The sequence below is a fragment of the Sceloporus occidentalis genome, unplaced genomic scaffold (assembly GCF_023333645.1).
Source record: "Sceloporus occidentalis isolate IW3139 unplaced genomic scaffold, rSceOcc1.0.p SCAF_2, whole genome shotgun sequence".
NCBI lineage: Eukaryota > Metazoa > Chordata > Lepidosauria > Squamata > Phrynosomatidae > Sceloporus > Sceloporus occidentalis.
In genome coordinates, this window is record NW_028316982.1 from 76511631 (window position 1) to 76537634 (window position 26004).

The 26004-nt window shown below is 38.8% G+C and overlaps 1 protein-coding gene across 3 annotated transcripts in view; it reads left to right on the forward strand.

Moving 5' to 3' along the window:
* PLPP4 (phospholipid phosphatase 4) overlaps nucleotides 1-26004 on the forward strand; it is a 125816-nt gene that overhangs the window by 52617 nt on the left and 47195 nt on the right. For all 3 annotated transcript variants that reach the window (XR_016280067.1, XM_089510052.1, XM_089510053.1), the window contains exons 3-5: nucleotides 8983-9073; nucleotides 13337-13400; nucleotides 14531-14655. Coding sequence is in view for 2 of the 3 variants with exons in the window: in XM_089510052.1 (XP_089366178.1) it covers nucleotides 8983-9073; nucleotides 13337-13400; nucleotides 14531-14655 (280 nt within the window). In the remaining variant the exon portion in view is untranslated. The remainder of the gene's footprint in view (nucleotides 1-8982; nucleotides 9074-13336; nucleotides 13401-14530; nucleotides 14656-26004) is intronic.

The window sequence follows — 26004 nt, forward strand, 5'->3', positions numbered from 1 at the left end:
AAGTTAAAATCATTATTTTGGGCCACACACATGTTATTTGATCATGGATTTTCAAGAAATGTGAAGTGCTTTTCTAGAGGGGTTTGCACAACTAGATATTGTTAGGCTGTCAGGATAGATAAATGAATGCACTTGATTATAAGAAGATCGTGCCCTTGAATGCAGCAGCTACTAACCCAGAAGATGCCATTGCATGCAAAGAAAACATTGGCTTGCAATATATCAAGCTGATCTTATCTAGGCTTATCTCATGGATGTTATTTTGGGTAAAGATAAATCTTTATCTTTATATCAGAATATGGAGTAGATTATCTTGGTTCTTGTGACATAGAAAATGTACACAAGTGTAGTTTTGTTTTATACAGTAGCACTGGGATTATATTTGCACATTGGGAATGCCAGTAAAGACGGGCCTACTTTGATATAGTAGCCAGGAATGCAGGTGGCCTTAATTTCACTATTTAGGGTTTCATCCACACTGCAGAATATGGAGAAGTTTAACACACTTTGACTGCCATGACTGTATCCTACTGAAACTTGAGATTTGTAATTTGGCGAGGCACCAGATTCCCCTGACAGACCAGGCTAAATATCTCACCAAACTACAAATCCTAGGATTCCAGAGGATGGAGTCATGACAGTTAAAAGTGATGTCAAACTGCTTTATTCTTGCAGTGTGGAAGAGCTGTAGGACAGTTTTTATAGGGTTGGTGCATTTGCTGTAGGAGTTCATAAAGGGGATTTTTCCTCCAGAGCTGTCTTGGTGCATACAATTCTGCTGCTGGAAAACATCAGCGATTAAAATACATAAAGAGAATATCATGTCATAGAAGAGGAAATAAATAATCAGAAAACAAGATCAACTCTTTCCAGGGTCATACAGATGTTAGAGAAGAAGGCAGACCAATCTGACAGCTGCTATTCTTCCAATGCCTTCATGCCAACTGTGGCATTTTTCTTCCTACTGCAATCACATACATCAACATAATTATGCTAGCATAGTGCACTAACGAAATTCAACTTTGATGTAGGAAAATAGTTCTTCATTAAGTTCCTTCTCAAAGGTAGCAATGAATAATTTCAACAATATTCTTCCCCCTGCAAAAAAATAATAAAAAATCTTTGACAATTACTGCTTTGGAAGGCTTTTGAAATTTGAGGCTTATTCTGGCAAAATTTCTATGTGGGTTTTTTTGTGTATAAAATAGCCTTTCATGTGTGGAATATAATATCAATTTGCAGAAATATGCACAATAATTCCTGCACAGACAATGCTTTTTTCTGCTAAGAAAATGCTGTTTTGTATGGAAATCACCCATGTCCAAATTTTGTGCAGAACCAATCAGTTTTGGGGACGGACATATAAAACAACATTATCTGTTCAGGAATTAATATAATTGGTTATATTGGTTGGAACATGATTGGTTGGAAACATTATTTTTCACACAACAAATGCTGTTTTCAGCTAAGAAAATGTTTTCTGTACAAATTAGCCACCTGTGGACTTTACCCAGATCAAATCCTTAATTGTTTGCAGATTTTTTTCTGCACAGAAAACAACGATTTTTGCACAGGAATTAATATTCTGCATTGATATATTATTCCCCATGCAAAAAAATGCTGTTTTCTTTACATATTATGTACTTTTATGTACAAAACAACCATGTGTGACATTTGTGTAGAATAAATCCTAAATTGTAAGTTCATAATTCTTGTCACCAGTGTTGCTCAACACTATTAACAAAAATGAATGAATGAATGAATGAATAAATAAATGACAAATTTCCAAATATTTCTGAGTGTTCATTCCATCTGTAGCCTAGTGTGTGAGCTCACAGAATTGCTGCTCTTAGCTTCCAGTTCAGATTGGGGTGGTTTTAATTTCCATTGAAACACAACTCAATGTAAAACCATCTAAAAAAGAGAACTATATACAGTGCGCCCACGTCATACACGGGTTTGAGCATATGCTCAAACTTGTTGGAGAGCTGTGCGGGAGCATGCGGGGCTACACATCCCATTTACTTTAATGGGGCGTGTGCCCGTGGTGCGTGCGTGTAGCCGCGCCACCACCGCATGCATGAGCCCCATTCAAGTGAATGGGGCTCGAGCATACATGTTTTTCGGCTTATGCACGGGGGGGGGGGGGTTCTGGAACGGATCCCTCGCATAAGCAAAGGGCGCACTGTATTAATTATTTACATCGTGAGAGCTTATTTATTCTAAATACAAAATGCCTAGTAAACTAATCAAATTGGGGAAACTGAACTCAGGATGAACATTTCAGTCAAAAAGGCCTATACCAAGCCAGTAGTAAAGAAAACGGCTTGCAAAAATGCATATGTGAGGCAAATTGGATATAAAATATGCGTATTAGTGGCTCCCCCCCCCCTAAACTGCATATGAATATTATTAGAATGGATATTTTTTTATCAGAAAATACTGGAGACACGTATCAAGGAGCTCAGTGGATGACTGATTTAATAATGATAAATCCAATGTGTTTTGTTCTGTATAACTTCTCAAAGATCTTCTTCAGAGGCTACACAAAAAGTAGTTAAAACATTTTTTTAAAAAAAAACCTTTGGTTTTTGTTCGCATGTCCAATTCTGTTCTTTTTTCCTGTAAATGATGTGATAATTTCAGCTTCAGAAATTTCTTAAATTAAAGTTCAAATAAATATGTACAAGTCATTGTGTACAAATATAATTATGATTTTATACATTGTAAAATTATGCTCTATTATGCATTTATAAAGTGTTGTCTCTTTTTTATTATTTGCAAATTGATGCAGAAACAGGATGGTGCAATCTTTAATACTGTGATAACAAGACTTTGCAGGGTTCTCTACCACTTCTTGTTGCAGCATATCCTGCTATTGGGAATGTGCTATCATTGCTAACTGCTGTACTCTCCAGCTCCTCGGAAATTAGAGGGTGAATTCTAAAAATAAATGTTGCTACACCCTTGCTACACATTGCACTTAGCAATGATAGCAAATTCCCAGTAGCCACCTGTAATTATACTATGGCTGAGATCTATTTCTCCTGATGCAGGATTTCAGCCATAGTATAATTACAGGTGGCCACAAATCTCATGTGCACCTGCTTAGGAATACAAAAATAGGTCGGCCTTTTTAACAGCCTTTGTTCACCACCAAAGATAGCTCCACTCATCCTAATTGCTGTAGAAAGCATTGGCATTTATTATTTTGTGTATGTGTATAAGTGCATCTGCAAGTGTAAACCCAATTGTATACACAGGTGTTTAAAGATGCATGTGCATCTGTGAAGTCAATGCATTCCATGTTGTGTATAGTAAATCCATAGTAAAAACCCTGATAAGGTGTGATCTTGTAATATAGGGAGCTGCTCCAGAATGACTGAGAAACACTATCCACAAAACCAGAACAACTGGGGAGGATTTCAGGAAAGGCCTTAGGTCTGACTGTGTCTTTTGACGAAATAAGTTTTGGGCTTCTGAATTTGGATGTATACTCTGTATCTTGATCCCATCTCAAGCTTGAAGTACTCTTTTCTCTGAAAGTGCCATGAACAAGTTGAAATGATGAATGTGGCTGTATCCCAGCTCTAATGAAGCTTATGAGGCTTGTGATAAAAGTGATGGAGTCTCTGGGCAGTGACATACATCAGAGCAGACAAAGCCTCCTGTGTTTCTGTTTACCTGACTTTTAGATTTTTAATCAGACTATACGCAAGTTAGAATACAGGTGTTGTCAATATTCTCAAACTGAGTCCAGTTAGAAACATTCTCCTCTGCCCTATCAACCTTTAGCATAGAACAAAATGATCACTGGGGCCCGGTACATACCTCCAAGAAGCGGTGTCCGGGTGGCGATTCTAGGGCTAGGGACCGTGCACCAACCACATGGTCCCTAACCCTAGCACCGCATCATGGTAATGGCGGCCTCTTGTCCATACAGGACAAGAATTAAGCAACGCACAGCATATAAATGTCGCTGCATATCGCTTATGTCACGAGTGTGCCAATGGCACACTCATGACATCCGTGCAGCATCCAAAGAAGAACCCGGTTTTTCTGGGTTCTTTTTTTTAATTAATATTTTTAAATTTTACAATTCAAATTATTACACTTTTCTTCATACATATATATGCTTTAACACTTGACCTATTTTATACTAAAAATCACCTCAATGCACCCCTTCCCCAGAGCCAATCCCATCCATATACTCCAACCAAAATTTTAATTCATCTCGTGAAGGTAATTTTCCATCTTCTTTTCTTAATATTTTTCAATATATTTTTCCATATTTCATCAAAATAATTTCTTTTCCATAATCCTTTCTTCACTTTCAATTTACATGTTAATTTATCATTAATTGCTATTTGCCAGACTTCTTTATACCAATCCTCCAGTTCCACATTTATTTTCGTTTTCCAACTTCTCGCTATAATTAATCTCGCTGCTGTAAGCAAATTTGTTATAAGATTTCTTTCTTCTTTTTTTCCATTCTACATCATTATATAGTTTCTTTTTGAGGTGGAAGGATGCTGCACAGTTTGGCGGCAGCAGCATCCCTCCAGAGGATGACCGGCTGCCTCCAGCCCTCCCTTTTGGGCCAGTTTGTTTCATGCCTTTGTTAACAAAGTACAAAACAATGTGATTGTTTTTACAAATTATTTTTCTTTTCTTTTCTTTTTCTTTTTTAGTGTGGCACTAGAACTAAATGAAAACCTATGTGCTGCACAGTTCATATTCTGGCAGCTTTGAGCCAAAACTTATTTTGTATACAGCAGCATATATACAATTCCTTGCTTCCAAGGAAAACACAAATACAATACAGGCATGGTTAATAATTTTCCAGCCATTCTTTTTTGGTGGGGAAGTTTACCAACCACGAGCTTTGGTTTGGATTGATTTGGAAGATGCTTGATACAACTCACATTCAAATCCAAGTCTTGATTTGGAAATTAAAAATCTTGGTATTTTCCATTGGCTATCAATAAAAATCAACAAACAGCTGTAACATATTTCTGCCCCTAAGACCCAGTTGAAATTTATTGGTAGAGAAATTTACAAGTACACTGTACAGGTTCCTACCCCTTTTTTGTTCAATTGACACCAAAGTCACAGAAAGTGCAATAGGATAGTGGTGGATGATGAATGTGGGAAACACAGTGACAGAGGTAGAAGGTTGTGTACATCCAGTATTTTCTGAGGAAGCATCCAACAGTAAAACTCCCCAGGTTGCACAAACTCCACAAAAATGTTCCTGTTCTTGGGAGAGAGAACAATCAAAGAATTCTGAACAGAGGAACTGTCCTGCAGTATGTTACTTCAGCATTCTTCCCCCAGATCCCTGAGACTGGGATGCCTTGGTAAAACTGAACATTCTGTATGGAGTTGTCAGTCACAAAATTTCACTCCCCCTCTCCTTTTTGTTTTCCTTATATGGAGAGCTTGGGGGAAAGTGTGCCGGTTATTGCAAATGTACTGTCTGGGTGACTGTATGCCACTGAATCTGAATCGCTAATGAAGCTTAAATTTTTCAGTGTGAAGTCGAAGGCTTTCCTGGCCGGCATCCATGGTTTTTTGTGGTTTTTTCGGGCTATGTGACCATGTTCTAGAAGATTTTCTTCCTTCTAGAACATGGCCACATAGCCCAAAACCCCCACAAAAAACCTTACATTTTTCAGTCAACCAGCAGAGCCCTGTCTTGATTTGGAAATCTCTCAAATCTCTGTGAATGATTTGGTTTAGGTTATGGCAAGTCCAAAGCATGCCACCATTGCCAGACACATACATGCCAGGCAATAACATTGTACATCAGGGATCCAAATAAATTCATTTACGTAGAGCATGCCAGTTTCCTGCACATGCCTATAGTTCTTCAGGCCATTTCAAATGCCACTCTAGAACAGGAATAGCATTTTATGGTATTCACTAGGCTGAAGCGTGTGACTTGAAAAGCAGGATATAGCATATGGTGAATGAGATATTATTCTATATAGCTGCCTTTGGGTTTGTGACATATTTCCACAGATTCCTACCCAGCTCTGTTTAGCTTAATGTTTGGTCAGTGAGACACTAGCAGCTGAAACAGACATGACAAACATCACATCAGGACAACCAGAAATGTGTGTGAATTGTTCAGTCATAACAAGTTAACAGTGACAATACAGACAGTCCTACACAAGGACTGTATTCCTGGGAATTAGTTTACACACATCCCAGCACCAACCCGGGACCCAGGACTGGCTCATGCTCCTTACTTTGCTGCACTTTTAACCTGACTGGGAAATCCCCTGGTTCAGCATCTGATACATTCCTGATACAGAAATCTGATACAGAAATCTGATACAGAAATGGGGTGCTTAGCTGCACCCATGTGGCCAGGTACCCTGTTTCCATATCAGATGCAGTGGCTTCTCAGTCAGATTGATGCACGGCAAGATAAGAAGCATGGGACAGTGTATGTAAATAGCCAAGGTTTGCTGCAGAGTTTCCAGGAAACTTTGCTACAAACCAGGTGTTATATTACCCTGGGGTAATGACTGTTTACTCTGGCATCACACCAGATTCACTGGATCTACATTTGGTCTGGCAGGACTGGGCCTGATCCTGCCTCTAGAGTTTTGGCCTGCATTATCTGAACTAGACAACTCAAAGCCGGGTGAAACACGGGCCTTTGGGTCTGTACAGACACCCCCTAAGCATTGGAACAATGTGATTCTGAGCACTAAATGTTTCCTGATATTTGGAAGAAATAATCATGCAGAGAGGTTTTCTAGTCATCTTTTATTATGTTAGTAACATGTAGTTTGTTACTTATGAGCTGTCCACACCACCCCTAGGGGCTGGCCTGCAGCTGCCTACAGGTTCGATGGATTGGGCCCACAGCAACCGCACAGCGCAGCCACAATATGGCCTTTCCAGGGTACAAAAACGAGCCACAAAAATGGCTCCTTTTTGCATGCTGAAAAGGGTGCGATAGATGTGACACTGCAGCTTGAAGGCACTCCTTTGGAGCTGCGTCATGTGGCTGCAGGGCCAGAGGAGTGACGTGATGCTACATTCATGTGGAGTGGTGCGTGGTATCATGGTGCTCTGGGGCGGAGTTGGGGTGTGTGTCATGTGGACACAAAAACCCAACTCTACCCCCAGGCCAGTCTTACTTACGAAAATTGAAGTGTTATTGGGAAAAGATGTAGCATAGCAAAAGCATTTACATTTGTATACCACTTGATACTGAACTAAGTAGTCTCTAAGTGGTTTACAGTGTGTAAGCTAATGGCCCCCAGCAAGCTGGCTACTCATTTTAGTGACCTACAGAAGGATGCAAGGCTGGGATCAAGCTCACAATCTTGTGGTTGTGAATGGCTTCGGTACCAGCATTTAACCACTGTGCCATCAGATGCAGATTCAAGGATACAAAATTTTCTATGAACAGGTAATTCAAGTGGAAAGCAAAATAGTGTGACTAATCTTTGTGACTAGCAAAATCAAACTTCTTTGTTTCCAGCTTACAGCAGCCCTATGGCAAACTTATCACAGGGGTTTCTTGGGAGGACTTCTTCAGAGGGAATTTACTATTATTTCCATCTGAAGCTGAGAGAATATTACTTGCCCTAAGTGAGATATTGTGGTCTTCAGTGTCCTAGTCCAACACCCAAACCACTACATAATGCTGGCTCTTAGATCAAGTTATAGGAGTTGCTGCTCTAGAGGATAGGACCTAAGCTCTTAGATTCAAATGACAAGAAGGGAGATTCCAACTAAACAGGAAGAAGATCTTCATGATGGCAAGAGCTAGTCAACAGTGCAATGGAATACCTCTACAGATGGTGGATTCTCCTTCATTGCAAGTTTTGAACAGCGGTTAGATTTGTGCCTCTCAGGGACAGTTTAGTGATGGATTCCTGCTGTGGAATGGAGTTGAACCAGATGGTCTGTGGGGTTCTTTTCAGCTCCATGATTCTGTGAGTGTGGCAGATTTCCACCCTATAAAGTAAGTGGACAAACATGCACTACACAGGACTGTGGAAGAATGAGTTTGACTAGAATCTGGATCATATGATTTCTGATATGCTGACTTCAGTTGGATTCCAAATGAGCCAGTGTGCATTTTCAGTGCCTAACTCAATTGTTGCTAAACTCATTTTAAATTCTGATACATACATTTAAAAAATAATAGTTTCCAATAAGTATTGAAATAATTTTATAGAGGATTTTAGGGAGTGCAAATTAGTGCAATGCCATATTAAATTGGACTCACACTAGAACTCTAGACTGCTTTGCAAACTTGGAATAATAATAATAATAATAATAATAATAATAATAATAATAATAAAAAATCTTTATTTTTATACCTCTTTTCCTAGAAAATCGAAGCAGTTCACAGGCTAATACAGATGTACAACACATCGTATTAGAGCATCATATACAATAAAAAACATTCCACTAAGAACCTTTTATAAAAACATCCTATAAAAAACATATTGAAAGCTCACAATCTCACATCTTACAATCTCAGAGGTTAAACTTGTAGGGAACATGTTCTGAAATGGAACCTCTTTGATGAGCTGGGAAGGGGAGCAGGACAGTCCATTTTTGTGTACACATGTATGCAAATCATGTGCACACAAAGATTCCATATGCATCCAGGGTTTACAAAAAGCTTTGACAATTTCTAAGAAGCTATAAAATTGATGACATGTAGCTTTGTAACACCATCTTTTTTAGAGCTCAGTTTATTTTTTCACAGGTAGCAAATCTTTAAATATGCCACTAGGTGATTAGCAGTTAGGATTCAGAATTAAGTCTCTAATTTGTTCCCTTCCCTCCAAATATATTTGCTCTTTGGTTGTGGATAGTGATCATGCAACCTTGCTTAGCGTTTGGGAGCTCATCTCAATGAAGCTAACTGGAAATGGTTAATTCCATGAGACTGATGGAGAGAAGATGCAATGATGAGTGATCCTTTTGTTATCTCTCTCATAGGCCATTTCATTCCTGACACCTCTGGCTGTCATTTTTGTGGTGAAAATCATCCGGCGTACAGACAGGACTGAAATTAAAGAAGCTTTCTTAGGTAAATTGAGAATCATCTTGATTTTTTAAAATAAGAAAATTGGAAAGTGTTTGCTTCCAAGAGTGTGGGAGTCATCTGAAATCTTTCTTTTGGGAAACAAAGGTATTAAATGTTCATGGAACCTTGAAAATAAAATAAAAAATTACAGATTCTTGAATATCACTGACAAAGGAGTTTTATTCTTCCTGAAAATCCATGTACTCTGAAGTCAGCAGAAAATACAGATTGAGTAGTAAGAGCAAGCAAAGGTGAGAAGAGTGGGTGAAAGTTGTCTGGCAGTAGAAGATTTTTTGAACATCATCTCTTTCCATGGGGAAATGAACAGTGGTATGTGTGTGTTTCTGCTGAAGATGTTAAAGTAAAAAACAAAACCTTTTTACAGTACTTGTAAAGATTACTAAACTTTCTAAAACAGAGTATCATGCCAGATTCTTTTGGCTGAATGCCACCAGTGGTATAGAGCATGTCCTTTCAAGTTTTACTTCTTCTTCCTTTGATGTTTTACACTGATAAGCTTAATAGAGTATTTCAAGTGTACAAAGTGTCTCACGTATGTTATCTTAATATCCTTACAACAACACCCACAAAGTAGACAAGTATTTGTTGTCTCCATACTGCTGATAGAGACCCAGGGAGTAGTAGTTTGGCTAAAAACCAGTTAGGGTCAAAGCTGACAAAACATTTTGGGTGTTTGTAGACTGAGCAGGAGGTGTGCTTTCTCCCACCATTTTAGGGAAGGTGTTTCCTCCATTTGGTCCAAGAGGCACTAGTGCCCAGACATAATCCACAAGATTAGCAATTGCACAAACATTGTAGATGTAGCCTTTAGCTCTTCATTGGGATCATTGCAGTGGGCATTGTCTCTTTTCACTATTGTGAACTGCCTTGAGTCCCAAATGATATACAATAACAAAGTTCCTGTATTGCAATACTATGGTCCTTATTTCTAGATTGGATTTCCCACACAGGCAGTTTATTTTAAATAAGCCATTCTTGTGCTTGCTAATTCATCTAAATTGTATCATATCCAGTGTGGCCCTTATGGTGTTTTGTGACTGAGGTGTACTTCAACTTTCCAGGGCTTCCTAGGCTTGTAATCTTAGCTGCTATGTCATGCCCCTTTTATCTCTCCCTTCTGTTCTCCCATGCTTGGTGCCAACACCCACTCAATTTCAGCATCATATATATTGCAAAACTTCTCATTATTATTTCTTACCAAATCTTCACTACCTTGCCAAACTGACTTCACACTTGGTACATTGTCGTCATATGCTTCCAACTTAAGCTATCCCCAGTTGTGTTCTTTGAAGTGAAATGGAATGAAATGACTGCTGGGGTGTCAGAGCTCCAATTCTACCAAAGAATCATTGGCAACTTGCTGGTCATGCAGTTTCTAGTTTCAGTTCCTGGTGATATTTTTCACACTGTTTAAACACTGTAAAGCGTTCCTCTGGTTTTTGTTGTTGTTGTTGCTGGAGTTGGCATATTCAGTGTAACCTCTAACCTTTTGTGGCTTGTAGTTCTCATAAAATTTGCAGCAAGTTCTGAATCTCTGTTTGAGAACGGGAATATTCAAACCTAATCCAAAGGGTTTAAAAATCCTTGCCATAGTCTACATAGGAAAGCATCCACAAGCATAGTTTTTGCTTAGGAGCTGTCCAGCATTTTTCTGCTGAACCAAGAAACAGTGTGAGATAATGTTATACATTTAATTACACCTTCAATTACTTTAAAGTCCTGGTTCTACAGCTGTCTTGGATTTCTAGTGAATTCTCTGAGAGGGAAGTACATCTCAAGAAGCTTCACCTTTTCTAGAAAACATAAAATTATTGCTGAATAACCCAATGGTTCTTTTGCCACACTATTGTTTTTGAACAGTTGTTCAGAAACAAATATTGAGCCCTGTTGGGTTCTCTTAGTAGTGGAGGGTCAGAAATACTTTTCTTTGAATTCCACTGTACAAGCAGGACTTTTTTTTTAGTGATAATTTGGTGTTGAACACAAATTCCATTGCAACACTGATGAGCCAAGAACCACACATATTTTTCAAACAGTTATGGGATATTAGGGAAATGGTGATCTTTTACATTGATGAGCAGAATAATAAAGCCACTGAATGAAAAAAAATCTTGGTATAGTAATAGATTCATAGAATCATAGAATTGGAAGAGACCTCAAGGCAGGGGTAGGCAACCTTTTTGAGCCGGGGGCCGGGTCGCTGTCCCTCAGACAACTGGGGGGCCGAAGCCAAAAAATAAATAATTAAATAATTTTTTAAAAAATTAAATAACTAAATAAACTGGGACAGATGTAAGACAACATTTTCAAATGGTGTACACTTTTTTTAAAAAAGTGGAGGACACGCAAAAAAATTTGCTGATTCTTAAAAAAATGTTAATATAAATGCATGTTTCTGAGGCGTCTATAGACAATTGCCTCCCTTGCGCCTGCGCACGAGAGGCCAAAGGCCCCGGCGGCAATCGGCGGCAGGACTGGGCTGGGGCTGGTCCCAAGGCCTTGCCGGGCTGCATCCGGCCCGCGGGCCGCAGGTTGCCTACCCCTGCCTCAAGGGCTATCAAGTCCAATCCCCTGACATGCAGGAATACAGAATCAAAGAAATCCCGACAGATGGCCATCTCGCCTCTGTTTAAAAATCTCCAAAGTTATTTCACATATACATGTTCTCTTAAAATAATCATGTAAAAACTAATAATTAGATTTAAAAACACAGTACAAGAAGTCAGGAAGTAATTCTTATTGAAACAATCTGTCTCAGAATGTTGCAGAATGTTTTCATTCATGCCTATTTGATTTGCTCTTAATCTGGGAGGACATCCTTTTTCAGTCCCAGTGAGCACATCTGGTGTCAGCTGGAGAGCCAAGGGCTGTACACACATGTACAAACATACATTTACTTACACAGATATGCATATATGAATACACACTTCTCTTCAAACATATCTCAGCATAAATACAAACAGAGGTGGAGACATGTATGTATCCATCCCATCACATATACATTTCTGTACACTCTCAACCCTTGGGTTGAAAATGCCTCATGGGGACCAACAAAAGACTCCTCTTCTACTTTACAAGGAAACCAGAGTATCAGCATTTGTCAGCTACCTGTAGATAGTTTCTGCATGACAATGAACTGAGTAGTGAGAAGTGGAGATAGCTGGAAGCATGTCTTTGGTCAGAGCTGGTGATTTTTGGTATCTCTTTGGATGGAGGCAGTGGCTTGTGAGATGAAGATTCCTAATTAGCAGAGTTTTTCCATTGGGATCAGTTGCTTTATCTTTGGTTGTTGGCATGCTGGGAATTTGTTCCTTTCCTGTTCATATGGTCTTATTGTCAAGGAGCAGGACTGCCATTGCCATTGTACTTTCCTAAGAGTGATGCAGCTTTTTAATCATTTAGCAGAGTTATGGGCTTCACAACTAAACAAAGAGAGGAGACAGAGGAAAGACTAAGTGACTGAAGGGATAAGCTGAGTGAAGGAATATGTTTGGCATGGGTGTGTATATGTGTGTGTGTTTGTGTGTGTGTGTGTGTGAGAGAGAGAGAGAGAGAATCAATGAGCAAAGGAGATAGAGACTGGGTGAAGGAGAGCGATAGGGGAGAAAATGAATGAGCAATGGAGAAAGATTAAGAAAGAGAGAGTCTGAAAGAAGAGCAAAGAGAGAGATTGAGTGAGGTTGAGGGGAGCTGAATGAATATAGGAGAAAGAAGGAGTGAGTCTGAACAGGAGAGGGAGACTGAATGACAGCATAAATAAAGGAAACCGATTTAGTAAAGCAGAGAGAGAGAGATTGGCTGTGTGAATTAAGGAGAGGGAGACCGTAGGTGTGAATGAAAAAGAGAGAAGGATTGGTGAATTAAGGAGGAGAAAAAGGAAGAGGGAAAAGGCTAGGGGAATGAAAGAACAGGGAAGAGGAATGAGATTGGTGAACTTCACACTGAGATACCTGTTTTAAATTGGTATCCTGGAGACATAGAGATTATCTTGATCAAAGCCTAAATTCTTTGAAAATCATTCCTCTACCCAGTAGCTTGCCTTTCTAGTGCAACGTGTTCCTGCTTTGGAGAGGATGAATGTAGATGACAGAATACATCCCTTGCAAATTGGGGACATTTTGGGCCTGCATGCATAGTGTGACTTACCCATGCATTTGTCCCTAACTGAATGGCAGTCCACGTGTGGCAAATTAAAAATGTGAATGCATCACTTTCGGTTTTTTACACTCTTGTTTTGTTTTTTAGCTGTTTCCTTGGCACTTGCTTTGAATGGAGTCTGCACAAACACTATTAAATTAATAGTGGGGAGGTAAGTCCTGGAATAATTATGTTTTTTTGGCTTGAACGTCATTTATTGTTGGATATAATATGCACCAATGATGCTGGTGAAAAGAGCAAACAAGGAGTTTATACAGATAAAAGCTAATATAATGATTATTGCAGCACCTGTTTCTAAAAATATTGTATAAAGGATGTTGAGATTAATGTCTTCTTTTAACAGTTTTGCTTTTCTGTAGCTCTGTTTAGTTAACATGGACTCAAAAATACATCTGCAAATATGGCAGTTCTGTAGAGACATCTGTGACATCTGTTTCCTTCTGAGAGTTCATTGGGCACAATACAGTGTTAAACAAAGGAAACTATAAAAACCAATCAGTCAGTTTCATAACCTCTCACATAAAATCTGGATCCAGACTCAGTTTAATTTGCAATAACTTTTTAATATTCAATAAAGTTGTGACCTCCCCACTTGCTTAACATGTGCCTTGCCTCTCCATTCTCATGTCTGTACATTAAAACACACTTGCTGTTAATATAAATTGTTGTTTACATATCCTTTCCAGTCTATTCTTCTAAATCTCTGATAGTGTGGGTGTGTGTACTAATAACAGTGTTTAGTTCATTTTTTTTGCTTTGCTTTACGCAGCATAAGTTTCTTTTCAAGTCAGCTCTGAAGTAAAAAGAATGAGCTGAAATATTGTTGTCTGCTTCCCATGCCTAAATTTTAAATCAGTTTTTTTTCATGACACAACTTCTATTTTCCACATAACCTGGCCAATGAGTATTCTTATACAAGTGTGCATGAATAATCACTTTAATCCAATGCGACTCAACATGGTGATTGTTGAAACATTGCCAGTCTGCAAGCTATTGAGTGACAGTCCATGACATTTTCCAGAAAAGAATAAACAGTTGTAACCATTGAGCTTGAGAAGCAGTGCCCTAGACTTTTAGAATTCTTAACTGTGCTTTTTTAAAAGAAAAAAAATGGCTGAAGCGTTGTATATAAAACTACTAATTGCTTTCAGTGGCACAAATCCACAGAAACATGGAGGAAATGAGCACCTTCATCATAAATGATCAGCTCAATAATATCACTTTGAGGTTTTATTAACAGCTGCTCTTTCCATTTCAAATATCCTTGGTATTTTTTTCCAGACCTCGTCCTGATTTCTTTTACCGCTGCTTTCCAGATGGAATAATGAACTCTGAAATGCACTGCACAGGTGACCCAGATGTGGTGTCAGAAGGCAGGAAAAGCTTTCCTAGCATCCATTCTTCCTGTAAGTTCATTCAAATGCAACACAGTGCTTTTTCTTGCCTATATATTGTCATCCCCTTCCCCTCTTATGAGCCAGGATTATTTGAAGTAGAAAGAATATCTTCAGTGGATAAAGCGATATTCATGGCTAAAAGTGGGGAGAATTGTAGTTGGAAACCATTTTGAATTTGCATCCCACCTGTAGAAATGTAACCCAATGAGACAAAAGTAACAATACAGCCATATAAGGTGGCTTTCCAGATGCTTAGTCAGATTAAATTTTTTTTTGGCAGAACTAAGAATTTTAGAAAGCGCTTATGGCTCACCATAAATAACTAGTGTAGTGCATTAGACTTTCTGTAAAGTGTATTACAAGAGCCAGTGGGCTGTAGTGGTCAGACTGTTGGACTGCAGCTTGAGAGATCCAGGTTTAAGATCTCACTGAGCCATGAAATTGAGGCTATGACACACTCTCAGAACAACTTGGCTCACATGGTTTTGTGAGAATAAAGTGCATTGGGTTTGGACCTCAACACCCAGAAGCTCCAGTTAGCTTGACCAACAGTAAGGAATTCTGGGACATGGATTCTTTTGAACTTTTGAAGGAGCAGATTTTGGGAATCACTGATATAGTTGAAAGGAGAAGAAAAGTCAGGTTTGTTGTCTCAAGCTCATAGAAGTAAAGTCTTAAGAGCAAGCAACAAATATAATGTTGTTCAGATAGGGAAGTGTTTAAATAAGAAAATCAGTGTGTCAAAGCAAATGCAGCAAGGATACCTCCTCAGTGGCCGTCATCTTTGTTGACAGTTCTTGGATCCACCTCTGTCATTTCTGTTGAAATACTGTTATTGTTTAAGGTGAGGAAATGAATCCAATAACTATTTCAGGTAGGTGCACAAGCAGCACACAAAACAGATTATATACAGAGGAATGTAAATGAATATTGCCATTGCGTTTATGTTGCTATCAGGCATTCATGGAGATAGGCAGTTCCCTCCGTGCAACTGCATTTGAATGAATAATTAACATGCTTTCTTTAAATCAGAGAAACATGGATCCCATTGTTGAAGAAGTAATTCCTTTCCAGTGTCACCAAAGGACTTATGTATTGCTTTTAAAGTTATGTCCAAGTACAATTAGAGCAAAAGTTGTTGTGCTTTCCCCCCCATTTAAGTGAATGGGATGTGATATTGGGAAGAAACTGATGCTTATTCCAGATAATGGGGCTTAACAAGGAATGCTTTGCATTCCTTCATCTCACCCTGTGATGATGGTCCTAACTAGAGATGTAAAGTTCTCAGAAACATTGATGTAGTGGGAAAACCCACCCCCACCATTATTTAATACAGAGAAATTGGCATTCTCTTGGTTCATTCCAGCTAAGGTAGACCAATTTAATCAATTGTTGGATGTTGCATCAACAGAAAGATAAATTTAATATTCAATAGAACTACTTTAATCAGGACCAAAAGAGAATGTAGGCCAGAAATTCAGGGGAAAGAGTAGATTGAAGGAAATGAAGTTTTCCCAGTCATAGACATAGTTGTTTTCTACATACTGTCCAAGATGGAGGAATCTAATGTAGGCAGTTAGCAAGAGGAGTCAGATGCTGTGGCGTTCAATGGCTTTGTTACTGTATTGCAGGAGGGATGTATTTGGATCAAATACCCAAAGATGCTTTGCTTTCTGCAATGCTTGAAAGTTCCTTTACAATAGTATACTCAGGATTCCACGTACACTCAGCAGTTACTTGGCAGAAGATAAAGACAAGTATTGTTTATTTATTTAAACTGTTTCTGTATCACATTCAACACCCCACAAGGGCTCCTGAGGCAATGAACTAATAACAATAAAAACAATAAAAAGATAAAGACTCACCACATACAGAACTTTGTTACTATGTAAATTCCCAGAGGCTGATTGTGAGTTCCTGCATGGCAGGGGGTTGGGTGGGATGGCCCTTGTGGTCTCTTCCAGCTCTATGATTCTATCCGCTTCTGTATATTCAAGTCTGCACCTGCCAAGCTTTTTGAAAATCTGTACTATCCTTCCACCTTATTCTAAGCAAGTGTGTTAGCTGAGCAGCCAATAAACCTTGTGTCGTCTGATCAAACAAATGGTGGATGGGTTACAGGATCAAAACTGATGTTAAATCATACCATTTACTCTTGGCACCAAGTGAGAGTGATTTTGATTCAGGCTAATTATGACAGTATTAAAATGTGCATTCTTTTATATGCTAGCCTATTATTCTATTCTTATTGTTCCAGGAAGCATTGCAGGTTTTTTTTTCTTTTATTCCCCATTTTTTTCTCTGGAGAAAGCCAGATGTTGTTCAGATAAGTAGAAGAACATGTAGCAGACCAAGCACTAAAATGGTGAAGAAAAGCTGACAAAACTGTACAACACACGATGAGAGATCCAGTTTTCTACTCTGTCAGTCATTTTGCAGTTGCTGGCGTCAGTTCAGCAGACAAAAAAATTGTGGATTTCCTCTCTTGCTCTCTGAATTTGAGGTCTTTGGGGGTTTTTAAAATATATATATGGCAGGGTCTGCCTGTATTTTGTCTTTCATTATGTGTACTTAAGTGGGGAACATGAGCCTACTCTTGGCCTTGGTTTTGTTAAATCCAAACAATTGCATATTTTAGTTTTCTTTTTCTGTCTTTGGTGCTTAGGGATTGTTTTTTTTTGTCTTCAGAGCTGAAGCATCTACTTTGTCTTTCTAAAACCCAAAGATCCACTAACTAGTTGGAAAAGACATATAAGTAAAGGGCTCTTAGTCAAGACATTTGTTTTGAGTACCAAAAACTGGATGGAGTACACAGTCTTTCTAAAAATATATTCTTGATTGCCCCAATCTGTTTTAAAATTTTAACAGCTTAATTAAGTTGAATGGAGTCATTGTATTGTCGTACATCAGAGGTTCTTGCTAGGTCACTGCAAACCTTCCAGAAATCTACCAGTAGATCTGGAACTACCTTCAATCCACTCCTAGTCCACGGAACATAATAAATTAGGTCCAAAACACACTGCAGAAATAATACAATTTAAGACTGCTTTAATTCCCTTGGTTCAGTGCTGGAGAAACTGGGGAAGCATGGGAATTGTAGTTTATTGTGGGACCATAGCTCTCTGACAGAGCTGGCTAAATGTCTCATAAAACTACAGTTTGCAGAATTCCTTAGCATTGAGCCAGTGCAGTTAAAGTGGTCTCAAACTGGATTATTTCTGCAGTGTGTTTTGGACCTTAGTCATTATTCCCATGGAATATACTTGGATAAGAAGCCTCATACTATATACCCCAGTACTCGGTAGCAAGGCCCGTAAGAATAATACAACCTATGTGTCAGTAGACATATGGACATACACAGGTTTCTGTAATTCTGTGTTTTTTTTAAAGGTTCAGGAAAGGTTCCATAACATTTGTTTTTCTGGTATCACTACTTAACATTCATTTGCTGCCAACAGTGTGTACACAGGGGTGTTGATACTGAATTATCTGTGTTATTACCCAGTCTTCTGTGTGGGGACCCATACAATATGTGATTTAATTTCATAAAAACAAGCATATGGGAGTTGGCAGGTGTTCATTGTAATTTAACAGATGAGGCAAATGGGATCTCCCAAAGACTCTAGTGCCAGGTTCAAGTAATCAATGCCATTATATTCATGGAAGGCCAAGAACATGCTTCCGTAAGGGAGGTGTGCGGCTTCAGTCCTTTAGGCTAATTTATTTGCAAGTCAATAATGCCTTTGGATATTTGTTAAAGCATTTCCATTGTACAACAGCCCCTTGTTAAGTGTACTCTTGGCTTTGAACAGTGGCATACAGAAGGAGAGTGAGTGCATGGGAAATAAAATCTTCTAAGGCTGTTTTTGCATGCAATAAAGTAGACCCAGGGAAAACAGATGCCCAGTTATAGAGGGCTGAAAATTTAGTCAGAGAGGATCCCCCCCTTTTTTTCCCCTTTTTTTTTTTTTTGCTTTTTGTTTTTTTGGTAACACCGCTTTTCTTTTTGATGCTGTAAATAGCCAACTGTTTTTAAGAACTAAAGAATGATTTCTCAGTGTGCCATTTTTGAATGCCCTGCTCGCAGTGAATAGTTGATTTTGGGTACCAGCTGCTAGTTGGGAAAGCTGGGAAATCTACATTCACTCTTAGGCTAAAAAGATGAATGATTAGTTTGTGCTCTAAATCTATGTTTGAATTATTTTAGGTCACACATTTAAATTGATTTAGTTTAAAGAGAAACATGATATAGGTGTGTTAATATTCTGCACAGTGCTGAGAAAGTGGTCAGGGATAAGCTTTTCTCCATTTCTCATAGTACTAAAACCAGGGACCATCCACTGAAGCTGAATGGTGGGGGATTCAGGGCAGAGCAAAGGAAGTAGTTCTTCACACAGCACATCATTAAATTGTGGAATTTGCTGCCAGGAGCTGCCACAAGTGATGACTGCCAATTTGGAAAATGTTAAAAGAAGATTAGCTAAATCAATGGAGGTTAGGACCAGCACTGCTTACTAGTCACAACAGTTATATATCTGCCCACCCCACACACACAGCAGATGCACTGTCTCCACAAGATGGAGATGCATTGGTCATTGTGTGAATGCTGGACTAGACAGGCTTCTGGTATGATCCAACATGAATTCTCTTGTATGTCATGTCTAAGAATGTTCTACAAATATAAACTTTGATAAAGACTCTCATAATTATTTGTAGTGGAATATAAAGAATCAAAATATTTGGGGGGAAAGGCGTGTGCCTTTAACAATTTCGGCCCATTCTTTGCTGGTCCAGGTGGCCACACCATTAACCTAGTACTGATGTGCACACCTTACTTTATTCTACCATTACTGCTACTGAAAATACCCCATTTGGTATGTCTGACATGGAAACAGGGTACCTGGCTGCACTCACATGGCCAAGCACCCTGTTTCAATATCAGACATGGTGATAGGGATTTTTTCAGTAGCAGCAGAGGGAGAATAAGGTAAGGGGTACACATGGATGTCTGATTTGCCATGATTTGCTGAAACTGCATGGCAAACCAGGGGTCAATTTGAACCCATCTATCCCAGGATTGGACCATATCCACCAGATCTGCATTTGGTCTGCTAGAATCCAGCCTGATCCTGTCCCTGTACTGTTGGCCTGTATTGTTAAAATAGGATGACACAAGGGTAGGAGGAATACAGGCCTTTTGGCCTGTATGGACAGCAGCTAACTTTGCCAACTTTTTAGTTTGTTGGGTCATTAAAATATCACAAATGTGGCAAACCTTTAAATTCTTCAGAAATTTTCTTCAGATTTAACAGGTGCAAAATTTAAAGGGTTAGAAAGGAAACAAAACATTCAGAAATCTGCTTAAATTTGATGGCCACTGCAGACTGACCTGCAAGACAGACTTGCAGAATCAGTACAAATGAAAGATGCTAAAGTAGTAGCTTACAGTCTCTCTGCTGTCTGTATACAAAAGCCTGGTTCTGACCACTAGAGGCTTGTGCATTGGTTTGGTCAAAACCTAATTCATCAAGGTACAAAAGACAGGTGTTAACGTTTTTATTCTGCTTTTAACCATTCATAAAAGATTTTACAATCTCTATATTATTTACCCCCCCCCCCCCTTTAAATTTTATATAGCTGTTGTAAATTGGCTAATGAAAAACTAGTGTTGGGTTTCATTCAGGGATCTCTAATATAGAACTGTAAAAGCGAATGGATAAGATAACAGATTTATCTGGGTTTCCAGTTAATTTCCATATGGTTAAAAAGTTAACAGTATTCTTCATATGGTATGACATCCCCTGGGAAACGGTAACAGTGTTAAATGGCTACCATTTGAGAGCAGCTGTACTGGTGTTTATGATAATATATATAGTGTTCCACAGAAATCATTGAATTTTCAAACTGGAATACTGTTTTGCAAATGTCAAGGCTATGAGGATAGGAGTATTGATCCTGATAGAGGCTTTAGAATGCTGGGCTCTGTTCTTTAAAAGATGGAGGCACAATCTATATGTTGATTTTTATGGTATTACACAACTATAAGAAGCCATAGGATTGATAGTCACAAGTATTGTTAAACAAACAAGATCAACATATTTTAATTGAGTGGTGAAGTGGTAGTTAGAAGCAAACTAATTTTGTTGCACTCCATTTTCTCTTAGAATCAGCTAGTTCTTGTTATCAAAGGTTATCCTTTGTAATGGAATGCCTTCAGCTACTAACCTGTCCTTCTCCTGTTTGCAGATTGCTTGTTGCAGCAGACTGGCCCAATTACCCTTTTCCAAATTTAATAATAGTGTCTTCCTCCCAGTGGATTCACATGACAATTTTCTTATATATTGTGCAGTTACTATATTCTATGATCCATCCAGATGAGAAAGCACCTGTACTAAAAGGTCAAGAATGTTTAACATGATGGCCTCTAGTTCCATCATGCTGTTGTAATGGCTTTGGCATACCTCATCCCCTTCCCCGCCACCACTCCCTTCTCCTTTTGGGTCATGTCTTTTTAGATTGTAAGCCTGAGGGCAGGGAACTGTCTAATTAAAAAGATTGTATGTACAGCGCTGTGTAAATTTACAGCACTTTATAAATAAAGGTTAATAATAATAATAATAATAATAATAATAATAATAATAATAATAATAATAATAATATACGTTAATGGAGAAACTGCCCTATATACTGTACTCTGGTCAGTAGTAATGGTAGGGCTTCTAATAGCATATTTTAGTCCATGTTTCTTGTTATGTTTATAATTTTGTTATACATATTCCAGTGCTGCAGAGAAAAAAATGTGAGATAAGTGACTATATGGCAGTGGGCAATTGAAGAGGGGAAAAGAGCATCCATTGATTTTTGCAAGCCTCTTATTATCATACCTGAATATTAGGAAATTACTAGGGATATTATAGCTGTCACTGTGCATTTTTTTCAGTTTGAGTTTTGAACCATCAGCCTGAATCCTTTTATTTATTTTCAACTAACCATTGTGTGTGTTATAGCGGCTAAATAATAGTGGCAGCAATTACTCTTAACTACAGCTGTCGGAGATCAGTTTTCCATTTGAAGAAATCTAAGATAAAGCTTGTAATCAATCTATTTGAATGTGACTACAATAACAGTAATTGTGTCCTTTGCTTTTGGAAGTGACTGCTCTTTGATTTTTTTCTTTAAATGCGGATTCTTTATATTTAAAAGAGCAATGGACCTATGAAAGGGATGTGATATTTGTCTGTTTTTCTCTTTGTCTGTCTCTTTCTTTGCACATAATAGTATGGAATCAAACATCAGTGTATTAATAGGATTGTTGATGATGATCTCTAATTTAATTTAGTTGAGGGATTTGCTAAATGAGATTCAGTAGTATTTACTTCGGTAATTGCAAAGAATTGCAGGACACCAGGTATTCAAACATGGTTTTTGCCAGTACCTTATCCAAGATACACTTTATTGATTAATGACCCCTAGAACCACTAGAGTTGTCTCATCTGGGATTGCCAAGTATGGCCCATGGGTGCAGTTCCCAAGAGTCTACATGCTCCTCTTATGGCAAATTATTTCCAAATGGCCAATAGTGCCCCCCCAGCCCTCACTTTTCCAGACATTTTAAGGTGTGTGTGTGCCCCCCTTTAAAGGTCTATAGGTGTCTTTCCTTGACAATTATTCAAATTAGGAAGTGACTGGACTCACATCCTGCTTTGAAGAAAGATTTATTTAAGACAAAGGATGGCCTGTAGAGGAAGTGGTGAAGGTGCAAAACATGTTGAAATGACAAGAATGCCCCTCCAGAAACTTGGAGGGGGGGAATCTTGGCTATTTTGGACCAATATTATTTTAGCCTTACCAAACTTGGGGGTCAGTGTATAGGAGGTCCTAAAGAGGGATGTAGCTGTGTCCAATCCTGAAGGAAGCTGAACCCTGACAGTGGCTCACCTCTGTTCTAGATGTGCTGATAGTTATCTTATTCATCAATCAAATACATGCCAGTGCAGACAAGTGAGCCTTGAAAACCATTGACATATGTGGAATTTGAGTACCACATGGCTGCACAATATATACTAGGGTTAAAGAGGGGAGCATCTGCCTCTTGGAAAAAAATGCAGTCTTCCAAGGCTTAAACCTTAGAATTCTTATTCGGTCCTATCTCTCACACCTCTGTTCTGGCATGGGTATGTGTTGTTGATTTTCTCTGATCTGATCTTTTTTCCAACTACAAAGCTGACAGGTAGAGCATTAAAGGAGGCAGTGAAAGAAAATATCTAAATGCAAATATATTTTTGTTTTGCTGGCCTAAAAAACCCAGTAAGCGTCACATTTGTCACTCTTGCCACTTTTGGCTGCTGGAATGCAGGCGCTAATGGGTTTCAACCAAGATAATTTAGATCTCAGTAGGAACAAGAGCTAATGTGTTTTAGTGGCTTAAATGTTGGACCACAACTCTGGAGACAGGATTCAAATCTCTTCTTGGCCATGGAAACCCACTGATGTTTAATGTAAAAACACCTTGGGTGAGTAATACTCTCTCAGCCTCAGAGGAAGGTAAAGACAAACCCCCTCTGAACAAATCATATCACAAAAACCTGTGATGCATTTGCCTTAAGATTGCCACAAGGAGGAAACAACTTGAAGGCACCTAACAACAACAGGGACAGGAACAAGGGATCCCCACCCTTGATCTTTAAAGTACTTGATTCAAGACTTGAATAGAAAGGATGGGGAGGCATGTGCAGACACCACCTGAATGTAACCTGTTATAAACCTTGGCTTCTTGGACTTAGGTGGGTGCAGAGGAAACATCTGGGCAGTGGATCATACCCATGAACACTGGCTCTGTAAAGTATATCTAAAAAGCTGATATCTCTCCTGATGTTAAATTAGTTGGAGGTAACATGTAGATAAAGTATTCTAAAGAATGGATGTTGGTATTTGCAGGTTTTGAGTTAAGATGACACTCACTGGAAGAACAGTGAATACCTTGCATAACCATTGTATTGCACAATGGAGCATTGCTGGGGAAAATATAATTCCAGTATTCCATAGAAGCACTCTCAGAATGATTCCTAAAGAGATGCAAAAGTTACATTCAGAGCAATATAGATATCGTGCAACACTACAGATGTAAAATATGGAATAATTATGTCTTGTGATAAATATTCTCCAGTTCTGGGCGCCACAATTCAGAAAGGACATTGAGAAACTGGAGCGTGTCCAAAGGAGGGCGACAAAAATGGTGAAGGGTCTGGAAACCATGCCCTATGAGGAACGACTTAGGGAGCTGGGGATGTTTAGCCTGGAGAAAAGAAGGTTAAGAGGTGATATGATAGCCCTGTTTAAATATTTGAAAGTATGTCATATTGAGGAGGGAGCAAGCTTGTTTTCTGCTGCTCCAGAGAACAGGACCCGGAACAATGGATGCAAGCTACAGGAAAAGAGATTCCACCTGAACATTAGGAGGAACTTCCTGACAGTAAGGGCTGTTCGAGAGTGGAATGCACTTCCTCGGAGTGTAGTGGAGTCTCCTTCCTTGGAGGTCTTTAAACAGAGGCTGGATGGCCATCTGTCAGGGATGCTTTGATTTGGATTTCCTGCATGGCAGGGGGTTGGACTGGATGGCCCTAGTGGTCTCTTCCAATTCTACGATTCTATGATTCTATGATTAGTAGTCTGTGGAAAAATATTTCCAAGTGTAAAGGATTGGAAAGCGATTATGCTGCTTCAAAATACTGTTCAGCTTCCAGCTGCACAGAAATTAAACCTTTTGACCATGGACTATTATGCATTATGTCAGTGGCAATTGACAGCCTTTACAACGGCTTCAGGTTTCATTTCATCAGTAAACAAGTCCAGTTGTCTAGAGACCATTACCTAGATGATCTTGTCAAATGGTGTCTCTTTTTTTTTAATGTGTCATTACTGGGTTGTGATCCGATTATGGTTTCACTAGAATCTCCATAGATTTGAGGTAATAATGATTTTGAGGCAAGGAATAGGTCTAGTCTGGATAACGAATCATGGACTTCTGAGTGAAATGTATAACCAGGAGAGACTCTCTCATGGCTGCAGGAGTTTACCACATACCATGCAGCTGTGGACAAGTCTACATAGGGAGCACCAAATGCAGTGTTCAAACACGAATCAAGGAACACAAGAGACTGCAGACTGGGTCAGCCATAAAAATCAGCAGTAGAAGAACACGTTATAAACTATCCTGGGCATCAAATGCTATTTGAAAACCCTGAAATTCTGGACCAAAGTTTAAAGTTTAAATTGCACCTTAAATGATGCATCACACATACCACATAAGGGTTACGCAGTGATACTTAGGACCATTTTGAATTGTGGCCATTATACTCTAGTCTCTTAGATTTTCAAACTTCTAAATGTATTGCATCCTGTGCAGTCTCAGACACATGAATGAGAGGATTCTCTCTGTTATTTCATTCTGTTTGGTCATTTTCATCTGCCTATGCTGATAATATAATATGAAATTGCTTTATTATGTATAACGCCAGTGATCGAGGTAAGACAGAGAGGTCTTTTTAGGCTTTGTAATATGTGCTCACTGCCTTTTTCCCTGTGGGAGGGGGACTGTAAGATATGAGGAGTGATTATGGTAGTGTGAGGGCAACCAGCCAATTAGATACCAATAGAAGGCCCAACAGTGTCCCAATGCATTGCTGGGGTGTAACAGGTTAATCATTGGGTGATGGCAGCAAGTTGCTTTTGGGATTAAGGTGGTCTGTAGGGGTCCCATCCAGCTCAACGGGAGCGGAGTGTGACCATAGAGAACTTTCCCATGTTGGCATTGGGTTCCTCTATTTCTGTCTTATTCCCTAGGGGGGAAATTTAAGACAGGGTAGGAAGCAGAGAAAAACCATCACAGTGCTCTGGTAAGTTTACTTCACTCAAGGAAAACTAGTGTTCTGCAGTTGTCTTTTAACTATATTTTATTCTTTGAATGCTAGGAACAGATGAAGCTCCTTTATATTGGTTCAGTTAATTGCCTCACCTAACTAAAATGATCTGCTCCCACTGTTATTAAATTTTCAAGGACTCAGACAGAATTCCTAATGTTTTATCACTGAATTGTAGTCCTCTATTCTCCATCTGGCCTTCTCTTTCATTTTGGATTTTTCAAATTCTAGTATGCTTTTTCTTTTAAACTGTAGTAAATAATCTCAGTTCTGTCCCTTATGCAAGTACTTTGTTCTGGAAAACTTTTTCACATCCCAATAGCCTTTTGCAAAGCTGGCAATAAGAGATGTGAACACAGTGGAATGTCTGAGATGTTGACTCTTTTTTTCTTAGCCTGAATATTGTAGCTTCTTTGAGTCAGTTTCTAACCTTTAAAAG